Source organism: Varroa destructor, unplaced genomic scaffold (genome assembly GCF_002443255.2).
Source record: "Varroa destructor unplaced genomic scaffold, Vdes_3.0 BEIS01000004.1, whole genome shotgun sequence".
Taxonomy (NCBI): domain Eukaryota; kingdom Metazoa; phylum Arthropoda; class Arachnida; order Mesostigmata; family Varroidae; genus Varroa; species Varroa destructor.
In genome coordinates, this window is record NW_019211457.1 from 9,899,461 (window position 1) to 9,919,627 (window position 20,167).

Sequence of the window (20,167 nt, forward strand, 5' to 3'; positions counted from 1 at the left end):
AAAACAAACATAAGGTCACCTGCATCAGTAGACGCTAAATATCAGAAAACCTTACCCTTTTCGTTTTCTGAATATCGCTCTTCACCATATTATTGGTGTTATATGTTAAGTCAATCACACTCAGAAATTTTTTCAGCCCAACTTCCAATCTATAGAGTTTTTACAAGGCTCTGGAAAGTTCTAAGTTACCGTTGCGCCTCCACTTCATTACTAACTTCTAGCATATTGTTCGCTCGATCCAGCTTTTTAGTCATTTAAGATTAGGCAAAAAATTGCGATTCCAGTTCATCAGGTAAACCGAAAAGAGTTTTGGTTCGACTTTAAGCCGTGAGATGCTCAAGCGTTCGTGTAACTTGGATGGGTGGGTATTTAACCCTCACGGTCATCACCGTCGTCGATGTGTCGACGTCCTTCGGGAGAGGCTTTAACGAAGTCAGCGACTTGAAATACGGGGGCTAGTACTGTTTTTCTGCTCTCTGTAAAGGCAAGTATCGAGGTTCTACTGAACTGAAATTCTCGAGCGGATAAACTACACGGAATTTCTTAGAACACCGCGTTGGGATCAGGACAAATCTCTAGTTCGATACAGATCAGATTTTATAAAGTAATCATCATAAATAGTATATGTTTAAGTTAATAAAGGTAGAACACAAACAGAGGGGCAGATATGGTGAAAAGGCTTTGTTTGAAAGGCATCCAGTTTGTCTAAGTAGTATAATTGAGCATCATATAATAGCGTTAGCACCAGCGTGAATACCTTTTCGTTCGAATTTGCCTAAGCTGATCTCAGGCGTGCCACTTAAGACGAGAATTGTAGCTGCCCTGTGCGCGACCAATACAGGCTTATCTAATAGGCGAACAAATAGGAAAAAATTGCATAGCCATTTGACTCAAACTCGAAGTACCACGGTAACACCTCATGAATATATATTTTGCCAATAAAAGCCATTTCTGCCTAATACCGGTGTTACAGTTAATCGGTAGACGACGACGACGACTGTAACCATCTGTGAAGCTATCTAAAATTCTCTATTCTAGTTTGCAAATGAGTTTCTGTCATATATAATCTTCTATTCTTTCATTAGATGTTACGTTACAAGAGGAGATCTGATTCTGTATCTGCAGAAATTTCTTTTACAAACGCTATGTTCAGGAGCATAAATCGTCGATTGACGTTGCTTAGATCGCTTACCTAGGTGGCTTCTCTTCGAAATCAATAGAATACACATTATTTTACCTTCGGCTATATTTCCCGTCCGACATTCTATTAAGGACTACACGCGGACTTTTTCTACGTTAATTAAAGGACAGCAATATATTAGCATTCTGAAAAAATGCCCAGAGAAAATGATAATGCAGGGCCATACCCCTCTAGGGGCATTGGCGACTACCTAAAAAACTTAGCATTTTACCTTTGGATAAGCTGAACAATATGACAGCGCTTATATCAAAAGATTTGAGCGCAGGTACTATTATTAGCATGGAAGCTTTGATATTTGTGACGCTCAATTGGCCTGCTAAACCGTCGGCCAATAAAAAAAACCTAACCTAACCTAACCTATACGAATTTACTGGAAACGCGCGTTCAACTCGTCCACTAGGTAAAAGACTAAGAGAAAACTCCACGATTCATATAAAGTACCCACAAATCGTCAACCAACCGCAGTTCGCAGCTGCATCCATAAAAAGCTAATGGAGATGAGCCAGGACGCGGGTTGTGCCTTTAGCCTTAAATGTTCTTGGTCTCTCATTCTCAAAGAGAACGGGAAAGCTCGGTAGTTCGTCTGCTGAGAATGTACGTGGAAGGATCGCCATAGAGTTTCTCCTGTGTCCTCGCGACCACGATGACGCAAATCCGAGCATAGTGATTTATCGCAGAATCTGTTCTACCCATAATATGCTTTGTTTCAATCAGAATTTCCCGCTCCACAGAGCGATGCAGATGATGCAGGAGGACCTTGACTAGTTTGTACTTCGTGTTAAGGCAACCTGCGGTTCATAGAACTAGCTTAATAAGTTTTACAAAGAATAGACATTTTCATAAATTTGCATCGCCTATAGTTATCTTGCCAAGAGGTCCTATTTGTTTTTTGCTGATTATCAAGCGTATGAGCTTGAAGCTCGCTTCTTGCTATGACAAGTAATTGTACATTCACTGATCGATTGGTTACAGTAGTTCTATTTCGTTAAGGATAATCCTGTTGACCACTATTAACGTAGCTAGCATATGGGACGATAAATCGGCGTATCCATAAACAAGAAGTATCAATTGTAGGTACATAACGAACCTGCTTCCGCATTTTCTGTGTTACGTTGTCGAATCCTTACTTTGTCTTTTAGTGTTATGTATTCATTAAGCAACGGGTGTTTTCAGTCGCGTTCCTTTTCCATCGGACTTGTGAGCGCGCATAATATCTGTGCGCTCGTACCTCTGAGCGTTGTATCTTCAGTACCAAGCAGGATTTGGCAATTTAATCACTTCACCGCATTTTCCTTTTCAAAATCGAGGAAAAATACATTCTGTTGAATGTATCCGACCCCACGACTGTGCCCGATACAAGAAGGACATACTGAACTGTTTTTATCTTCTTAGGCTGCGAAGGCTAGAAGTGCATGTGGAGGTGCTTGAGTTTTTGCCCGCTCAAAATTGCCGTCGACTTGAACAATGTAAGCGATCATTCTTTTACGGGCTTGTATGGGTAGGGTTTGCCCTCTTTGAACTATCCCTGCTATGCTGATAATGTAATCTGCTGTTGAATCTCCGCGCCTTGTTCTTCTTCTGACCTGTTATTCAATGGCTATGTGCTATCCAATCTCTGTTCTTGACGATGGAAGGTTTTCATTGAGGCTTTTTTTTATAGCAGAAAACTGATGAGCTTTCTGCGTTGTCAGGACGTTGTGCGCCCTCTCATAGAGCCAGTGAGACAGGTCAGCTGGAGTGATAACATTCAGTTGACGTTATTCGTGCTTGCGGATGGCCAAGGGCCGCCACCCTTAGTAAAAACGTTCTCGTTTTTCGCAGTTGCTTCCGGTGGCTATTCATGAGGCTTGTGCGAAGCCTCTGTGATTGTTATCATTTGATAAAGGCGACACCTCGTGCATTATAACGATCTGCGGTTTCTTTTGCTTCATCTGCGTCTCCGCTAGTGTTTCCTAAACTTACGGACAAATTCTAGTTTGCCACGGAGTCGTTGTTAGAGTGCCATGCAAAATTGAGTCTAACTTTCATCGGCATCCGCGAAAAAAAGAACACATATGTTGGTGAGGCCAAGTCTTGATTGAGCTCTGAGTGAGGGGCTTCAACGTCTAGTGCTGGATTCACGTTTTTGTCACAAAAGGATATACTTCCTCTCTGCAAGCGTTGCACACATTTGCTAGACATGCATTTGCCCAGAAAGCGCTCACACAAGTGCGTTAGCAGAGGTGACTTCCTCGTTGTTTCCACTTGTCCAATACGTGACAGGAAACCTGTTTAGCGGGTGATGTTGGTCACCTGCGAGTGAACGACTTATCCGCTACCGCATCCGTGTAAACCCGGCCAACGTTCACAGAACCCCGCCCAGTAACTTCATAAACCTCATGTTCAGCCACGTTATGTACGTCAACACAAATTGCGGCAGACAGGGCAGGAGAACCGAAGAACTCTATGAAATACCGGTTCCTTTTAGCGTAAGTTGCGTAACCCAGGATCTGTTAATGACTTCGATATGTCGTAACAAATATGCACCGATCATTGCAGGAAGCGACTGTCAGTACTTTTCGATGACTAAGATGCTTATAGTACGAGCCCACGTTCCCGTGTATGTGTCGTACGGAATTATTAAAAAGCCTGCAAAGAACACTGACACGTGTCGCTCAAAACCGTTTTGTCGCCACCGAATTAAATCTTTATTTATAGTAGTTTATGATACATCTCCAGAAACTATGGTAATAGTCCTATCAAATGTACGCTTCAGCTTCTATTAATTCTAGTAACGACATTAGGAGGTGAACTAGAACATCCTATGCGCTGATTTCAGACAAAAATCTATTAGTTCTACTTCTACAATATTTTAGAGCGTAAAGAAATCCACACTGGCCGACTACCGTTTTCTCTTCGTTTTCTACATATGTTCTTTTAATATTCACAAATCTCAGAAAAATATAAAGGTCCGTGGAGTATTTTCCTTTTACTTCGCGTCTCTGGATTCCTTGTTACGATGAGCCCTTTAATTTAACCGAGTTTGGATAAAATCTGGCAACAAAAACAACGTTGACTGAATGTCTTCGTACACGGAACAAAACAGCGATAGAAGGACGAGCTAGAGTCATGTCAATTCGTTGAACTCGCCGTAACAGAAAACTGGACCGTTATTTATTCTCTGGACAGATTGAAGGTCTCTGCCATAATCCTCAAGGCCGACCAGGACCACTGAGAACCAGATGACACTAAGGGCAACTACTGAAATGACCAGAATGGTAACTGCTATTCTTTGCTTGCTTCTGTTCCCTTCTACTCGTCCCGATAGCAAAGCCCCTTCGCTACAAGGGAATTAAGGTTCGCAGTTAGTCAAAAGGAGCTAAAGCGAAAATAAACCTTTTGTGCGCATCAAATAAAATCCGGGAAAAGATTTCATACAAATGATGCATTCCAGTGAACAAACAAGCCGACATTCCTCTTGTGGCGTTCCTCGTTTCTAAACTCGAAAAATTCTAGACCAAAAACCGGCTGGGTCTATCCCACCCGACAGACTGGGCTGCTGCTCTGTACAATGTAGCCGTCACCGGTCCGTCTAAATAGAAGCTATTTATAAATATGCACAATGCGGTGACAGAAGTCAACCAGCGTCCATAAAGTTTTATACTGATCCAGAACCCTGATATTGCAGAGAGGCTTGTATAAGCATTATACTCCGACAACTGCACGCGTAACTGTGCTACTGCTCTATCTGCTATTCACTAACCGTTGCGTAAGGGGGTTCGCAATGGTTTTGTTGCAAATGTACCATAGATTCAATTGCTATTCGTATTTGAATTCTTAATAATTACGAGGAGGCAAAATGCACGGGGCCGGAATAGGTTATGTTATATTGCTTTTAGGGTTGAGTATCATTCGTCTTCGAAATAAGCTCAATATAATGGACCGATCTTGCTCTACGGGATCGATTCAATTACTGGTCGTATTTACCTAACCGATGAAGGCTTTATGCAATACCTACTTGTTTAATCTTAGTTCGTCCTTGTGCACAGTAGAAGATCAGTCTGCTCTTTGCGAATGCAATAAGGAGACAAAATCAATATAGGCAAAGGCTTGCAAGGCTCCCTAATCCACCACTTGTAGTGCGCTTAACTAATAAAGTTTGACAGATAGCCATTGCAACCTTTCCGCAGGGTAGCAAATTTGGCCATGCACCTTAATACACAATGTGATCGTCTTAAGCTAAAGACTTTTCATTCTATTTACATTATTTGAGCACTTGAGGAAAAAATACTCAAACGTTTTTTTAGTCAAACAAACTAACATCTGGCTTACACTTAGGTCATCAACGATATACGCATAAATTATTTGATATACCCGAACTGCGTGATATTCTGACAGAACATTGTGGTAAACTCAGTAGATGTATATATTAGCCGGAAAGCCTGTCTCGGAATTTGTCGAAAGCTCCAGTGGCAACACTCGAGCACTTTTAGAAGGGCAAGATTAGCTGAAGAGTCTATTGCCAGTTTATGGAAACTTCCCGTATTGTTTATTCATTTTATCGGCTCACTACCAGCCCATCTCTCACTCAGAAGACTGTCGTAATCGACTTATTCATCGTTCTTTGTCGCCACGATCTATTTCCTCGAAGTCTAAGCTCAATTTCGAGCGAAAACCGGCTGGTGACAGCTTAAAATTGGCCCGATTTTCCATAAGGGCGTCTCACACTATTCGGTAATAAAGGGCGATGTACGATTCTATCGGTCGCCGGCGCTCTGAGGCCGAGTAAGCAGCCTCGGGCGTTTTGGCTTAACTTTGACAGCTTCTATCCATGCTTCTGTATCAGGTCGTAACGGTTCGTAGTGTAGGGGAATCTTACCTCAAGGAATCTGAGACAAGATAACGAAGATAGCCCACCCTGTTCCGAAAAGGGCAGTTTGTAGAGACGAAATTAGATTGCCCACGTCCAATGAGCGGATTGGTAGGACACGCCAGCTCAAGGGGAATAGGCAGAACATAAGTGAGACAGCTTCTCGTATTTAGTGCGAATGAGTTTTTTGTTTTCTTTCGACGCTCAGACCTATTTGGCTGGTAGTAGAGATTCTATGTTAGGGGTAATCACGTTACGTAGTTACTATTACTATTATATATCTAGGCATGTTGAAGTTTATAACTTTGGCGGTGTTGCAATACGGGACCGATTAGCTACAATGCAGTAATCTATAAGAGATTAAACGGGTTATTAATGTTCAATTTCCTATTTCAAACTCTTAATGGTGACTATAAATGTAACTTTCCAGATCTAGATGCCATCAGTGCCTTAACTTGTTGGACCACTGCTTCAAAATGTTTATCCGATTTAGCAATTACGCCATAGTTAGCTAAAAGCTATCCAGGCAAGCATACCGGTGATAAAAATGAAAGAACAAAACTTTAAGGAAAGTTAAACATTCAAATACAAGTTCGTTTGAATGTTTTCTAGATATACTGATGCTTGGCCTACAGTTCCTCCAGTACAACAATCACGAAAGAAAAAGAAAGGTGAGGTTTACCTTTTGGGACAGAATTTCGACAACATAGAACCTGTTTCCTAACAAAAATAGTTGACTTTTTCGACAAATACTTGACATACCATTATTATTGACGATATTAACAACAATAACATCAGTCTGAAGATTATTATTGTGATTTTGTTGTAGTCATTAGTATGTTTCGTACCAAGGCTAAGATATTTGAAGAAACACCAGCTATTAAAGAGGCAATAAGGGCGTTGCGGCCTTTCGACACCGTAATATCATCTCTTTGATACCTCAGTGAAGGGCCCATTGGTCCACCGGGCTATAATCACATGGTAGTTCTTAGGTAGTTGGTGCCCCGTCTGTCCAGTTTTGTTGTGTTTCTTTTTAGGTCCTACCAAGCGACTGTCCTATTTATGAACTTGAAATAAAAACAAGAGAGAAAGGTCAAGACAGAACGGCTTGCTCCGGCCTGAACCACGAAGAACAAAATATCTGGTACCTTGTTCTCGAATCCACATTCTCACTGAAGCGCCAATGAGACACTGATAATCGTAGTGGTAATTATTTTCGTCCTGTCCTTATGAAGGAGCATCAGAATGCAAAGGCAGAAGACAGTGATAATCCAATCTAGCCCTGTCCTGTGAGGGTTGCAAGACAACGCACGAATGCCATGCCGTAACCTGTACGTGATAGAGCTGACTAAACTAAACAACAATATTATCTATAGTACTGTATATATATCCAGAGAGTCTACTACCAAGTACAAAGTGGAATGATTGCTCTGTAAGAAGGTAAGCGCAGAATGGCGCAGAAGGGAGGGCAAGGATATCTAGGGGACACTCGCTCGCTCGCCTGCCTGCTTGCTTACTTACCTAGATGTTTGGTTGGACACTTTCTATGCAGGAGATGTCCAAAGGCAGCATGTATAGAAATGTTTGCGTATAAAGGCCATGTGTATGGCATTTTCGTTTATCCAATTACTCTGCTGCATGAGGCCACCAAAACATTTGCGCGTACCCTGACGGTAGCGAACAGTTTGGCTTAGCATGCAGCGACACGACTTGATTAACGGTGGCTATGATGCCAGCCATTTATAGACCCACAATTTGCCGTGAGATATATTAAATGTATATAGCTTATTGAAAACAGTAAACATGAAAAAATTCCGATATTAATGCAATTCAAGCTAACGTATTGACTCAAGGGCTAGAAACAAGCACTGACCAACAGCAGTAATAACCAGCGCAAGAAAAAGATACTCGTTTTAGATTAGTCAATGGGCGAACGAATACAAACAACGCTCTAGAAATCTAATGTCCGTTGCGAGTTAGTGCTTAATCGAACCCTTACAACTTTAGCGTTTTCTATAACGACGACCATATACATATATGTTATTTTATTTAAGCTTTAACGGGCTTGGCAGACGTAACATTCGATATCGGTCGCAGCAACAAGTGTATCTGCCTATAGATTATACGAATCACATACTTTTGGTAACTCTGATGGGACCCTGTATCGTTCGATACGATGTATATAGATGCATAATAGTATCGGGGAAATCCTGTTGGCTGTCTTGAACACCGTTTCCCGCCCGGCCAAGCGAAGGATGAGAACAGCAGAATGGATGAGAGCAAAACGAAGCGAGAGTGGGGCATCAAGGCTTCATACTTCTAGATGTTTTGCTATATACATTCCAGCAAGAGTAAGCTACACCATAAAGCGATGAGTATGCCTGAGCATTCAATTTGACAGAAAGTATTGTGTTCCCTTCTACCTGCTGGCCCACGTGGGTGTGCTAAGGGAAAAAGACGGCATTCATTATTCATTTGTGTTGCATTGCATGCCGTGCCACCCAGCAGAGCGGCCCCGTTTTTCTTTTTTTTTTTGTCTATACGATGAATTTTCCCCAGATGACATATATCCAGTATTTTTATATGGTAAACACAAGGGGCAAGTGCAGAACGAGTAGGAGAAATGCAATACTCTACATTGTGTGTCAGGAAAAGAAGTTACGCTGCATACGCACGCATGCACGCATACAAATACATGCACATCCACTCTGTTTTGATTTATTCTATTCTGTCTTTTTATTTGAGATGTTCCATAGATGTTGTCACATAGAAGTCGTCGTAAACGAGCCAAGATGATTGTTTGGACGCAGTCTATCCTCCATCTCTCACCGTTTGTTGTTTTCCGTATACGTTTCCTATTCACGTATTAACTCTAGTGGCAGCAGTATTTCTTATAGTTTGATATGCATCACGAATAATAGTCATCCATGGGGGACATCATGTCATACGGACACAGATAATATGTATATCGTAAGCTCGTTTCGGTCGCAGGCGACCTCTTGCTGGTTGCAAAGGTCATAATCGTAGTATCAGTATCAGTAGCAGAGCTGGTGCTGCTACCGCATGAATCTTTAGAAGACTCGAAGGGTAGGGATATGGCTGTTTCAATATGGTAGCGGCGTCTCAATTTTTACAGCGAATAAAAGCAATCGAACGATGCCTCAACGAACGAATGCAAGTCGATGGTGTGGTTTACTGGCACCGGAGTGGTGACAGCGTTAAGAAAAAAGTTACTTAAGTAATTTTCTACACAGTTACACAGAGGACGTTCAAGAACAATCTGCGATAAGTCATTTACTAATAGATTGTTACGATGCTTCGCCAGAAGATTGTTATTAACTGGAATTAAAAAAAAAGTTTTACTTTTAATAAAATTTGTGGATAATAACAAAAATAATGATAATAGTTAGAGTAAATGCCAAAAGCATGCGCTCCTGGATAGTTCTACATGAAAAACATGTCTCCCATAAAATTCACTATATCATAGATACAGACGTACGTTTACAAGCCCCGTTCCATGATTCCATATTGCATCCGTATGTCGGCGCTGCCCAGTAGGATTAGCATATTATATAACAGGCCTAATCAATCGATTGAGCTGACCGTAAGTACAATCTCTTTCTTTTTCATTCGTCGAGCGCATTCGTGCGAGCGAAGTGAGCAACCGTATAAGGTAAGGCCCTCAAGAAGATGAGTATTTTTAGCTTCCCTCAGCACGATGAAGATGAGCCTACCGAGCTTGAGCCTGGCGGCGCACATAGTGCGTCGCATTGATCATTGCGTTTAATTTGAGAAAAAGACTGCGTTGGCAGGTAGAATTTGTCTACATCTTTCTTTGAGCCAATATTGTAAATTTCGTAGAACACACGTACATGAAGATCGGTCGATTCAAACGCCAACTCTACACTGCCTGAATTTCTAAATAAGAAATATTAATTTGAGGACAAGAGGATGGATACACAACTGCTCATATGAGGCAATTTATTGAATGTTCAAAGGGTAACGTGCGTCCAAATTAACATATAATGTCTGTAATGTTTCTATTATTAGTTAGAGAAATTACCATACGGGAGAATTATTTACTTCATTAACCAATTGAAGTATCTATAGCAATCAAGGTAGTGAAGTCAACTAGTAGTAGTTCGGTAAAAGAGCCACCCAAACAGAGTGTAGCGAAGAACTATGAAGGCCAACGATAAAGGCCGTAAGGCAGATGCAGGTGACTTGGACAGGCTCCTGAATCTCCGAGCTGGTCACAACTTTCTACAAACCAGTTTCTCCTCACCCTTCTAATTGATCTTGATGAAGCCATTTCGCTTAAATTTCGGCCGACCCATATAAAAAAAGCTAGAACGAGTGTAACTTGACAGCGATTTCTACGAATCAGTGCTGGCCAAAAAATAGCCCCAAAAACAATGAATTTGAAAAATTATCTGCGGTATTTAGTTTTCTGCACTCAGTAAAGACGAACAGTACAGCGACCGTACAGCTGCACGGCCGTCTGTCCAGAGCACGCATCTGTTGGCAATAGGATTGGAAAGAAAATGCTAGATGTATTATCATGGAACAAAACGAACGCTTGAGTCAAACCAAATGTCTAATTATTTATTACTGCTTACAAGTAAGAATTATCGGCGAAGAAAGATGGTTAGTGGCCCTCGAGTCTACTATTGTTTATTTATACGTATGCCAAACAATTTGTCTAGTTTTGGTAAAACATTCTCATGTGATTTTACGCCGACAGCGGACTGAAAGACTATGTCCTAATTTTCAGGTGACCAATGTAAAATAATGGGACCCTTGTTTTTTTTAATAGTGCTATAGGCAAGGCGTTTTATAACTATGCAACTTTGTGTGTAACTTCCGGTCGACCTACGTATATTTTATTTAGATCTGGCATCACTTTAGGTTAAATGAGATCTTCTGAGACGACTAGCCAAGTTCGGCTTGATAGACTAATTTCACAATCAGTTTATGAGGGCTTAGTTCGTCCTTGTTCGGGATACCTGATAGACTTTGACTTTTTTTTGAGCTGCTGAAACATTATCGAGGTTACCAGATAGCTATTAATATTTTATTCCCTGTAGGTATTACTAGATGACGACGGTGCTTGCTAAATTGGTTTTTCGTCTTTGTATTATATATATAAATGCATAGTGTTTCTGGGCTAGCCTACAAACTCTGCCCTCTTGAAAGTCAAAGCCTGTTGTTCTAGGCCAAAGTATCTGAGAATCCTCTCATTAGCGAAAAGTTTGGAATAGTAGAGAAACTTGGGTTGAACTTTTCCCGTTCATCAGGCCCTAAGGGCGTCCAAATGATACCTGAAACTTATTGACAGCGCAACTTCAAAAGTTGAATTCTACTACAAATGTAAAGAGTCTGCTTGAATCACATACCAGGTCGGATGCTATTACTTTGAGAACGTTTCACCTTCTGCCCGAACATGTATATAAGGGAAATCTTCATTCCTATACAATCTAGATGCAAAAAAACATGAAACGTAAATATTTGAAATTGTTACTTCAAATCTTTGCACGTTTCTGGTACTTGATGGAGAGATAATTTATTTAGCAGGTTGTAATCAATAATCTCTTTAATTAGGCAACACCTAGCGGTTGGAAAAACAGGATCGGCCAAATATTATCGTTGGCGTCGTGGAAACTAGACGCCTGTCATGCCTATGCCGGAGCTAACATGATACGATTTTTGTTTTACTGTTCCTCGAAACTGATTTCAAGACCAACAACCACTGGGTTGTTAAACCCGATTCCTTAAAGTAGTTGCATTTCGTAAAGGTAACTGTTTTAGTTTATTTCTTATTGCAGCTCAAAGTTTTACTATTCTATTGGATTTAATTATAAGCTACTAACCATTACAAATACTTGTATTATTTGTTTAATTATTATCTAAACACGCTTCGATATTATTATTACCTAGTAGTATACAACCTTCTTGAATATTTTGCATTATGTTATTTTAGAAAAATATAAACATCTCTCAATAGTCGTATTCCAGCAAGCAAGCAAGATGTCAGAGTATATATATCTTAATAATAACTAAGTATATATATATATATATATATATATATATATATATATATATATATATATTTTAATAATAGATTCAATCAAACAACGTTCTATAAAGAGAGTCGACAGTTTACATTAATGGTAGCTATAATGAAATTGTGATTAATTAACGAAACCTGGCCATCGTTTACCTTTTCTCTTTTGTGATGAGGTATGTTATTGCGCTGCTGATAACCTCAGTGGTCAGGAACGATATCGGATAGTTCCTGTAATAGTTTAACGATAAGGCAAATGTCAACGTAAACTGAGATGATCTGAACTTCGTTAGACAACAAAATCCAAGCAACATGTCTTCGGCAATAAATAAAATAGAAAAAAAAAAAAGCAGCAGCAATCAATTGCTCGATGTCCACCAAAGATATGCAAAGAAGGGAACACCTATTCTCGGTAGAATTCGATCAGACTATATACAGATTCTATTTACCTAATTAACTTAACCATTAAAACAAAATCGGCAATTTGTATTCTGGTAAACAACTTAACAACGTAAACTCCACGAAAAATAAATGGCTCGGCTAACGAAAGCGCTCAGATGTAATATTCTCTATATCAAAATCGAAATTATCTATTTGTTTAGCTCTCTCTGATGAATTCGTCAGATTAGGCGTTTATCAACTGAATATATTCTCCGTGTCGTATATTTTCCCTCACCGTGACTTCATCTCCGTTGAAAATTCGCTGCCGAACGTATTGCACGGGCGGAAAGGCTCTTTGTTTTGTCAAGGCCCTGTATACCTCGTCCGTGTCAAATTGTCCTCGTCATCTGCAAATCTGTGTATTCATCAATATACAGTAGCTACTGCATTCTACGTGATCAGCAGGCTTCATGACGGATCCAAAAAGTGGGCGCTGGCGCCCAAGTGCCTACTTGCATTTCAACTTTTCCATTGGGTCTCTGTTTGGAATCTTGGTGGGCCGGCTGAGTTCGAGCAGAATTTAAAACGCCTGTGTGAAGGACGACAGAAAAAAGCACCTTTAACTGCATATATAATCTCACATAGTCTATCAACAATACGGCGCCAGGCAAGATGGAGTGCAAGGCGTTACCCAGGCCCGGACCACGAACAGGTTGTATGACCAGCGCCGAAAGACGTGATTCAAAGGCAAAATATGTTTACTCGTCTACCAGGCACTATTGATAGTAGTTAGTAGTCGTAATTTCTTTCGACACGAACGGGCATCCATGAGAAAGCATCTCGCATGACAGAGAAACGTTGGATGCACATATATCTCTCATTTACATTATATATATATATATATATATGTACATAGTACTCGATCAGTTTTGTCAATGCACTATTTGAATATAATAAAATCCATGCAATTATTATGTCCAGCTTAGATAATAACACTGTAATTGTTCGTAAATATACCTATATTAAAAAGTGTGCGAGCACTCTGTTCCGGTGATTGAAGTCTTCAGGGATTACGAACCTGAATATGGTAGTAAGCAATTTCATAAAAACGACGATAGGCCAATGTGCAAAGTTACCAAGGGCGAAGAGGAGAAGATTCCGCACACAGTGTTCCAAGTGATATGCTTAAAAGTTCCCCTTTTCCACTGTTTTTCATGATGGTCATTCATCAGTGAACCTAACCTCCTATGCTATACCACGTTGCACCTACAGAGTCGAGGTCACCATAGTCCAAAGCCTGCCTCCAGTTCGTGAGTACAGCGAGGTTTCGTAAGAGCAGATTTACAGCCACCTAATTCCAATTTCCTGATCTTATTTTGCCACGCCCTAAAGCCTAATTTCCTGACTAGTGAAATGTCGTGCCCAGATGGTTTCCGATCGAGTCTTATGTATGCATCAGTCTGTCTAACGTCCACCCACATAAAGATCTGCTTCGCTCACTTTACGAGGAGACGAAGGGAAAGATAAAGACAGAACCTCGAACCCACCGAAGTTCACCATACAAATAGTGAAATACATGCACACACACACACACACCCTTAGAACAACGAAGTCAAGAGTATTCACAAAGTATTAATCATACCACATACATACTACATACATACAAGGGCAAAGCGATAGTTTTCTTGTAGATCACCTCAATGTTGGCAGAGAGTTTGGAGGGCCTGCAAGTGTTCGCATCCTATATATGAATCTGGGACTAGCCAACGTCTGAAATTTCCTTTAATGTCCGTGAAGGTCTGCATTGTAATATATAGATATATATATATATATATATATATATAGAAAACGCCTAAATGTGTGTATGTGGGTCACACGGAAAATGCTCGTAACAATTGCTGTATCATCACTGGATCAGACGAAAGGTTCAAATAAAGAAATTTACCAGTGTACCTGTATTGTCATTCTCAGAATAGTTATACGCCGAAGCATTATAGAGAACCCCGGGGATTAGAAGACAGGCAGTCTTTAACCAGCTAAAGCAAATTGGGTCGCTCGATTATTAGGGTACTTTGCTGACGACCCAAGGGAAAATAAAGGGTTGAGAATTTATAGAACTTCAAGAGTGTGTCCACGTTGATCGATTGTTCGCACGTGGATCCAGCGCCTTGCTTAACTGATCCGAAAAAGCATGACTTCACTAGCAAGATCAGCCTTCATCTACTCGACGTGTCGTCACATATAGATGATGCGGAAAGTTTTATAGAACTGCCACTGTTATTATGAGATGGAGTAAGCATCTATTTTTACAACGAATAGGTGCAATAGAGTGAAAAATATGTCACCACTTTTTATAATAATGGCTATATTATCCTTGGTTCATTGAAAAATCTTTAAGTAAAGCACTGCATTGATCCGATTTATAAGATTTTTTTTAAGATTTTTTTAAGATTTATATTTATAAGATTTATAAGAAGATAAAAATAGTAATTTTCCGTAAGTACATATTTCTTTAATGACTCATCGAAGACATGCCGAAGGACGCTTTTATTTGAAGTAATTGCTATTTACTTTGATAACTTCTCTGATTCGTGTTTACAACTAGACGCAAATGGTCTTAACAAATACGTTTTATAAATTTGTACTAGGGTCGTAAGTGATGCACTGTTTGTATTGCTAGAAGCATTTCTGCGATCTTTAAAAAAGCGTAAAAATGCTAACTAAGACGTAAAGCTTTTTTGGCTTTCTGACTTTTCATAGATCGGCTGCACTGGCGTATAGGAAGCCCCCTATCACAAAGGAAAAGGTCACATAACGACACTGCGCCGACTCCCGAATTCTACTAACGAAGGCAATTTACGTATGGCACTTGAGGAGTAAACTGTTTTCGGATCGCATTTGGATTTGAGACAATCCGTAATAGAAACTTTACGATTAGGTCATTGATACGGCGGAACTTCGATGCACTTGCCCACATTCTCGGCTAAATAACCCGTGTAACGTTTTTAGATAGGTTTTTTCAGCTAGCAAAAAAGAAGGTTACAATGATTGTTTAAGTTGATGATAAATGGATGATAAATGGAAGATAAAACGCACTTCGATCGATCTCGATACGATAGATTTAATGGTTTCCATTTAGCTTGAGCCATAATTTTTTGATGATTTACGTAACGCTTTCGCTCGCCGGAACATTTTTTCTACTTGGAATTTCTCGTATGTTTAAGATATGCAAAGTGAATAAGCGACAATATTTGCTCAACGAATAAATACGGAAATTTAAATTTTCAAGTTACGCAGATATATTCTATTAGGATCTATCTGGAAAACAAACTACCGTCCGACATCGTTTAAAGGCAGCTTGATCAACTGAGCCCGTAGATGACAAATCAACAAATCGATATTATCGTAAGCGACGATCTATTTTTGTTGTGGTATCTCTAATTATTGATGTGATAGTACATGTAGATTATAGTGGAAAGATAGAAAAGCCGATAGGTCCGCGAGAACGGGATATCCCAGGCTGGCAAGTGGCGCTCCGTCGCTCCTTGAAAAGACGATGAAGGCAAAGTTGTCGGCGATAAAGCCCGCCGGTGCCGACAATGAGAGCAGGCGAAATTGCTCAGTGCAGAATATGCATATATTTATGTGCTTGTCCTCAAGTACCATTATGTGTACCGACTTCGAAAAGTGGCATTAACAGATCTTAGGTTCGCCCAAAATGTCCACAAGTCGAGCTGTTGTTACTGTTGCCCACCTTCATGCCTATGCTAGAAATGACGGGAAAATACCAGGCGCTATCTCGTTATTTTGTTCTTTTCAGACAGGAAGCGGTGATAGTTGATGTAGATTGCCGCCCTTACCAGCGCCCCCATTTCGCTTTTTATTTCGTGCCTGAAATAATGACCGAAAAAAACAAACGATCCTTGTCTCACGCAAAAAATTATTATCATTGACATCATCGCTTAAGCGCAGCGATACGATAACTGCCCAGGGTGAGCGGTACGGGTCAATGGATAAAGAAAGCTCGTCGCTTCTTGACCCATTTAACACAGCCTTGACCACCCTCAGGACAACAACGTTCTGAATAGTGTTATTGCGCAGTTCGACAAATGGTGACTGTGTCTTAAGTTTTAAAGGTAGAAAAATTTTAGGCCACATAGAAAAAAAAATGGTTAAATATGCAGCAGACAATAAATACTACACAGAATAAAGAAAGCTATATAGAGGAAGTGTTAACGTAAGCGATCTAAAGACTTTTGTGTGTTCTAGAAACAATTTTCTCTGCCGCAATCTATTACTGTGGATCATTGAGAAGATTAGCGTGAATTCCGCTTAGAGGTCGCTGAAGTTATCCAATAATGCCACAAAACAGATGCAGTCAAATAAAATCATGTAGGCCCCATTTGGAGTCAGTGATACAGCTTAGACTGGGATTAGCTCGTTGTTTTAATTGTTAACTGAACTTTCCTTGAATATCACGGAACAGTGTGTCCTCTCTATGTATATAAATGCTGGCAGAGGTAAAAAAGCGTGGGCCTATTTCGTTCCCAAAGGCTGTAGGGGTATGCTTAGGTTCATCGGCCACTGATATGCACATATTGTTCTTTGCTGCTATACTGAACCAGGCTGTGTCTAGAAATGATAGAACTAGAGTTCGAGTCGTTTCTAATGGTCTAGATAAGCTTAACGGCAATACCGCACGTAAAACTCGGAACAGAGGGGGTGTAGAAAAGGCTTTTGAAAATGCGAGACATTTGTTAGGCTGGACACGTGTGAAAATAACGCTGTCTGTTGGGTGTAAACTTTCATTTTGAATCAAATCAATCAAGGCGGAACATGATGTGATTATAATGCTCGAGTAAGTTGTTAACAGTAAAAAACGTACGAAAAGAAGTACGCCTTTGAACTGGTTAAAGCTAATGTACAAGAGGAAGTGGACTAAATAGATCGAAGAGAAAACGAACGCGAACCATCTGTGTGGGTTACTGTATATTTAATTGATTCAGTTTAGCATATTATAGTAATATAGCAATAGGCAAACGTTTTGTTAGCTGTTGACAGAATAGTATGCAGGGCTTTGGTATAAAAGTTCAGCTTGTACGGGGGACAGTAGATTATTACTTTATTTTGTCGCCCGTTTGCGATGTCGTTTAACTGCTGACTCTACAATAGACAAATGAACGACTAATTTCCATCGTCCAATAGTGGCGGTAGTGTCCCGTTTGCTAAAGTGTTGCGTAACAATATTTCAATAATGTTTCCTGGGTAACAATAGGGGAATTCCTCTATCCGTGCCTTTGCTCCGCTCTCTGAGAATGCTGAGAAAGGTAACATGTCAATGCAAGTCTCAGTTCCCTACAGCCGTACATCATATGCGAATTATTATGTACGCCGACGATGTCAGCTGTTCTAAAATAAACGAAAGTATCGCTTGTCGCTGGGGGAAAAACGTGGGACATCGACCCCGCCAAATAGAACACGATAACAGTTAATCGATTGTGTCGAACATGGGTCTTCTAGAAGTGAGTCAATGACTGATTACCATCGGGTAGTCTATAGACCCCAGTCGTCGAAAGCTGTTATGAAAGATGTATTAGAAAGAGGATATTGAACGGAAGGTCTAGTACCACAGGATACGACGAATACAACGTACGGGGCCCAGTAAGCGACACTTACATCTTTTAGTTAGCTATTTCCGCGTTATGCCTTAATTTGTAACTTGTAACAAAGCATGAAATTGTATCGGGCTTAGAATAGCTAGGCTACGAGTACTACGAAACGCGTCTGCTAAATTAGGAACACTTAACTCAAAATTCAAACAATTACGTTCAAAGCACGATCCGAAAAGAAGTGATGCCGACTGTTTGCGTTTTGGGAACACCTTGGGAAGTCCTCCGTCTGCTTTGTTGTCAATCGTCAAGCGGCTTCCGAGGGGTGCGGCAGAGATCTCTACGCACTGGTGCCAATGATTCATAATGAAAAAAAGACATATCTTGGCGAATCGGTACGATGATTAAAAATTTAGCCGCTGTTTCTAGAAGACGCGTGTATCTACTCCCACACTTCGTAGGGACTTCAGGTACATTTCTTGTGTCATGGAAGTTAGATATTCCCCGAAAACCCTTAAGCTTTTCTAAAATTGTTATCATTTTGAAGCACGAAGCGTCTGGTTGACCGTATTGGTACTCGGGTAAAAAAGTTCTTACCTTTGTAGGTGTAGTAAGTGTAAAGAAAATTGTAGGAATGGTGACCGGCGGCCTACCCAACACCTCGGCAATGTTTCTGTCGTGGCGACTACGTTATCTGTGCAACTAAAAAACACGACCTTTAATGGCAGTGTTGTTCAAGAAACAAGGCCACAATCAAACGGTGGAACTCAACCAGATTTTCATCTGCACGTAGACAAGATCGGAAAACTATATCACAGAATTATTTTATCTAGACTGGCGTATCAACTCATATCCGAAGCCAAGAGACCCTTCAAAGACATAGTGGCTTAGATTTAGAAGCACTATGCAGAGCGTGAATTAACAATTCCCGATAGAAAAAGCTTCGTATCATTAGTTGTCGAGTTAAAAAATATTTGCAAGTCTATATCCCTAAACGAAGATATATAAATAAACACAAGTATTTTTTGTTTATGTGAAAAAAGATATGTGGCATTTTCAAAAATAAACAAGATCGTTTCTTAAAATATCACAGTCGAAATAATAGAAAAAACAAAAATAACCAATAATTATGACGGATTGGAGTTATTACTCATGAAAAACGAGATGATTTAGCAATGTCTATTCGGTGTATGTTTTTTTGGTTTTTCTGGTGTGGCGTCAATTCTAACGGATTTAATTTCACTCCAAACTCATTTTCACTAGATGAATTGACGGAAATTTCATATTTAATTCTCTGTTTTTGTGTCTGTCAGTGCGGTGTCTCATGTCGCGATGTAAACGTCGCGTTGACGCGGGCCAATCGAGCTTCATAGCTGTGGGCAGAGATGTACTAATTGAAGTTAGGTCGAATTTTTTTAACGCAAACCAACCTAGCAGACAAAATAAAATTAATTAATCGACAAATTATTTGATCTCATTATTGTAAATAGGATGGATGGCTACGTCGTGTTTAAAAAATCGTTGCACTATTATATTTCCTTGGCTAATATCCAAGTAGTCTAAATAACTACGTATTCTAGCTTCTCTATGCACGAGTGACTATATATATGTATATATATAGTCACTCGTGCATAGACAACCTATCATATACATATAGTTAACGTACCGACACTGAGCGAAGACGCATCGTTGGATGCATACCATTCTGTGCATGGTCCGCTTCACAGCACACATGTGTAGCATCTAGTCATGTAGGGAATACTTTTAAAATCGAAGCAACAATGCCCGCAGTCTAATACTTATCATAACATGTTTACTTATCGTCCCTGCAAAGACATACAATGACTGACGACACTGTATGTTTCGCCCCTCTGTTCATAGATAGAGCTATTGTCGTCCAGCGCCAATGGCCAGCTGCCAGCGGAGTTCTCACTGGCGAAAGACAAGAACAGTTGGTTTTAAATGCTGTGGAACAATTTCTCACGGTACAAACGGCCCGTTCGAAAGTTTCCTGTCAACTACTTTAACATGCCATGGCTCTCTATGTACTCACGTCGTTCCCC

At 40.2% G+C, this 20,167-nt stretch overlaps 1 protein-coding gene across 6 annotated transcripts in view; it reads right to left on the minus strand.

Annotated features, from left to right (window-relative positions):
• Nucleotides 1-20,167, minus strand: part of LOC111250147 (uncharacterized) — a 135,929-nt gene that overhangs the window by 98,738 nt on the left and 17,024 nt on the right. For 4 of the 6 annotated variants that reach the window (XR_015326201.1, XR_015326200.1, XR_015326199.1 and 1 more), the window contains 5 exons: nt 13,574-16,386; nt 12,791-13,084; nt 12,271-12,345; nt 11,447-11,527; nt 8,081-9,389 (listed from right to left, as the gene is read on the minus strand). Coding sequence is in view for 1 of the 6 variants with exons in the window: in XM_086986818.1 (XP_086842944.1) it covers nt 12,271-12,345; nt 12,791-12,801 (86 nt within the window). In the remaining 5 variants the exon portion in view is untranslated. Of the gene's footprint in view, nt 1-8,080; nt 9,390-11,446; nt 11,528-12,270; nt 12,346-12,790; nt 13,085-13,573; nt 16,387-20,167 lie in introns of those variants that run through there. The other 2 variants (XR_015326196.1, XM_086986818.1) reach the window with 2 other exon arrangements.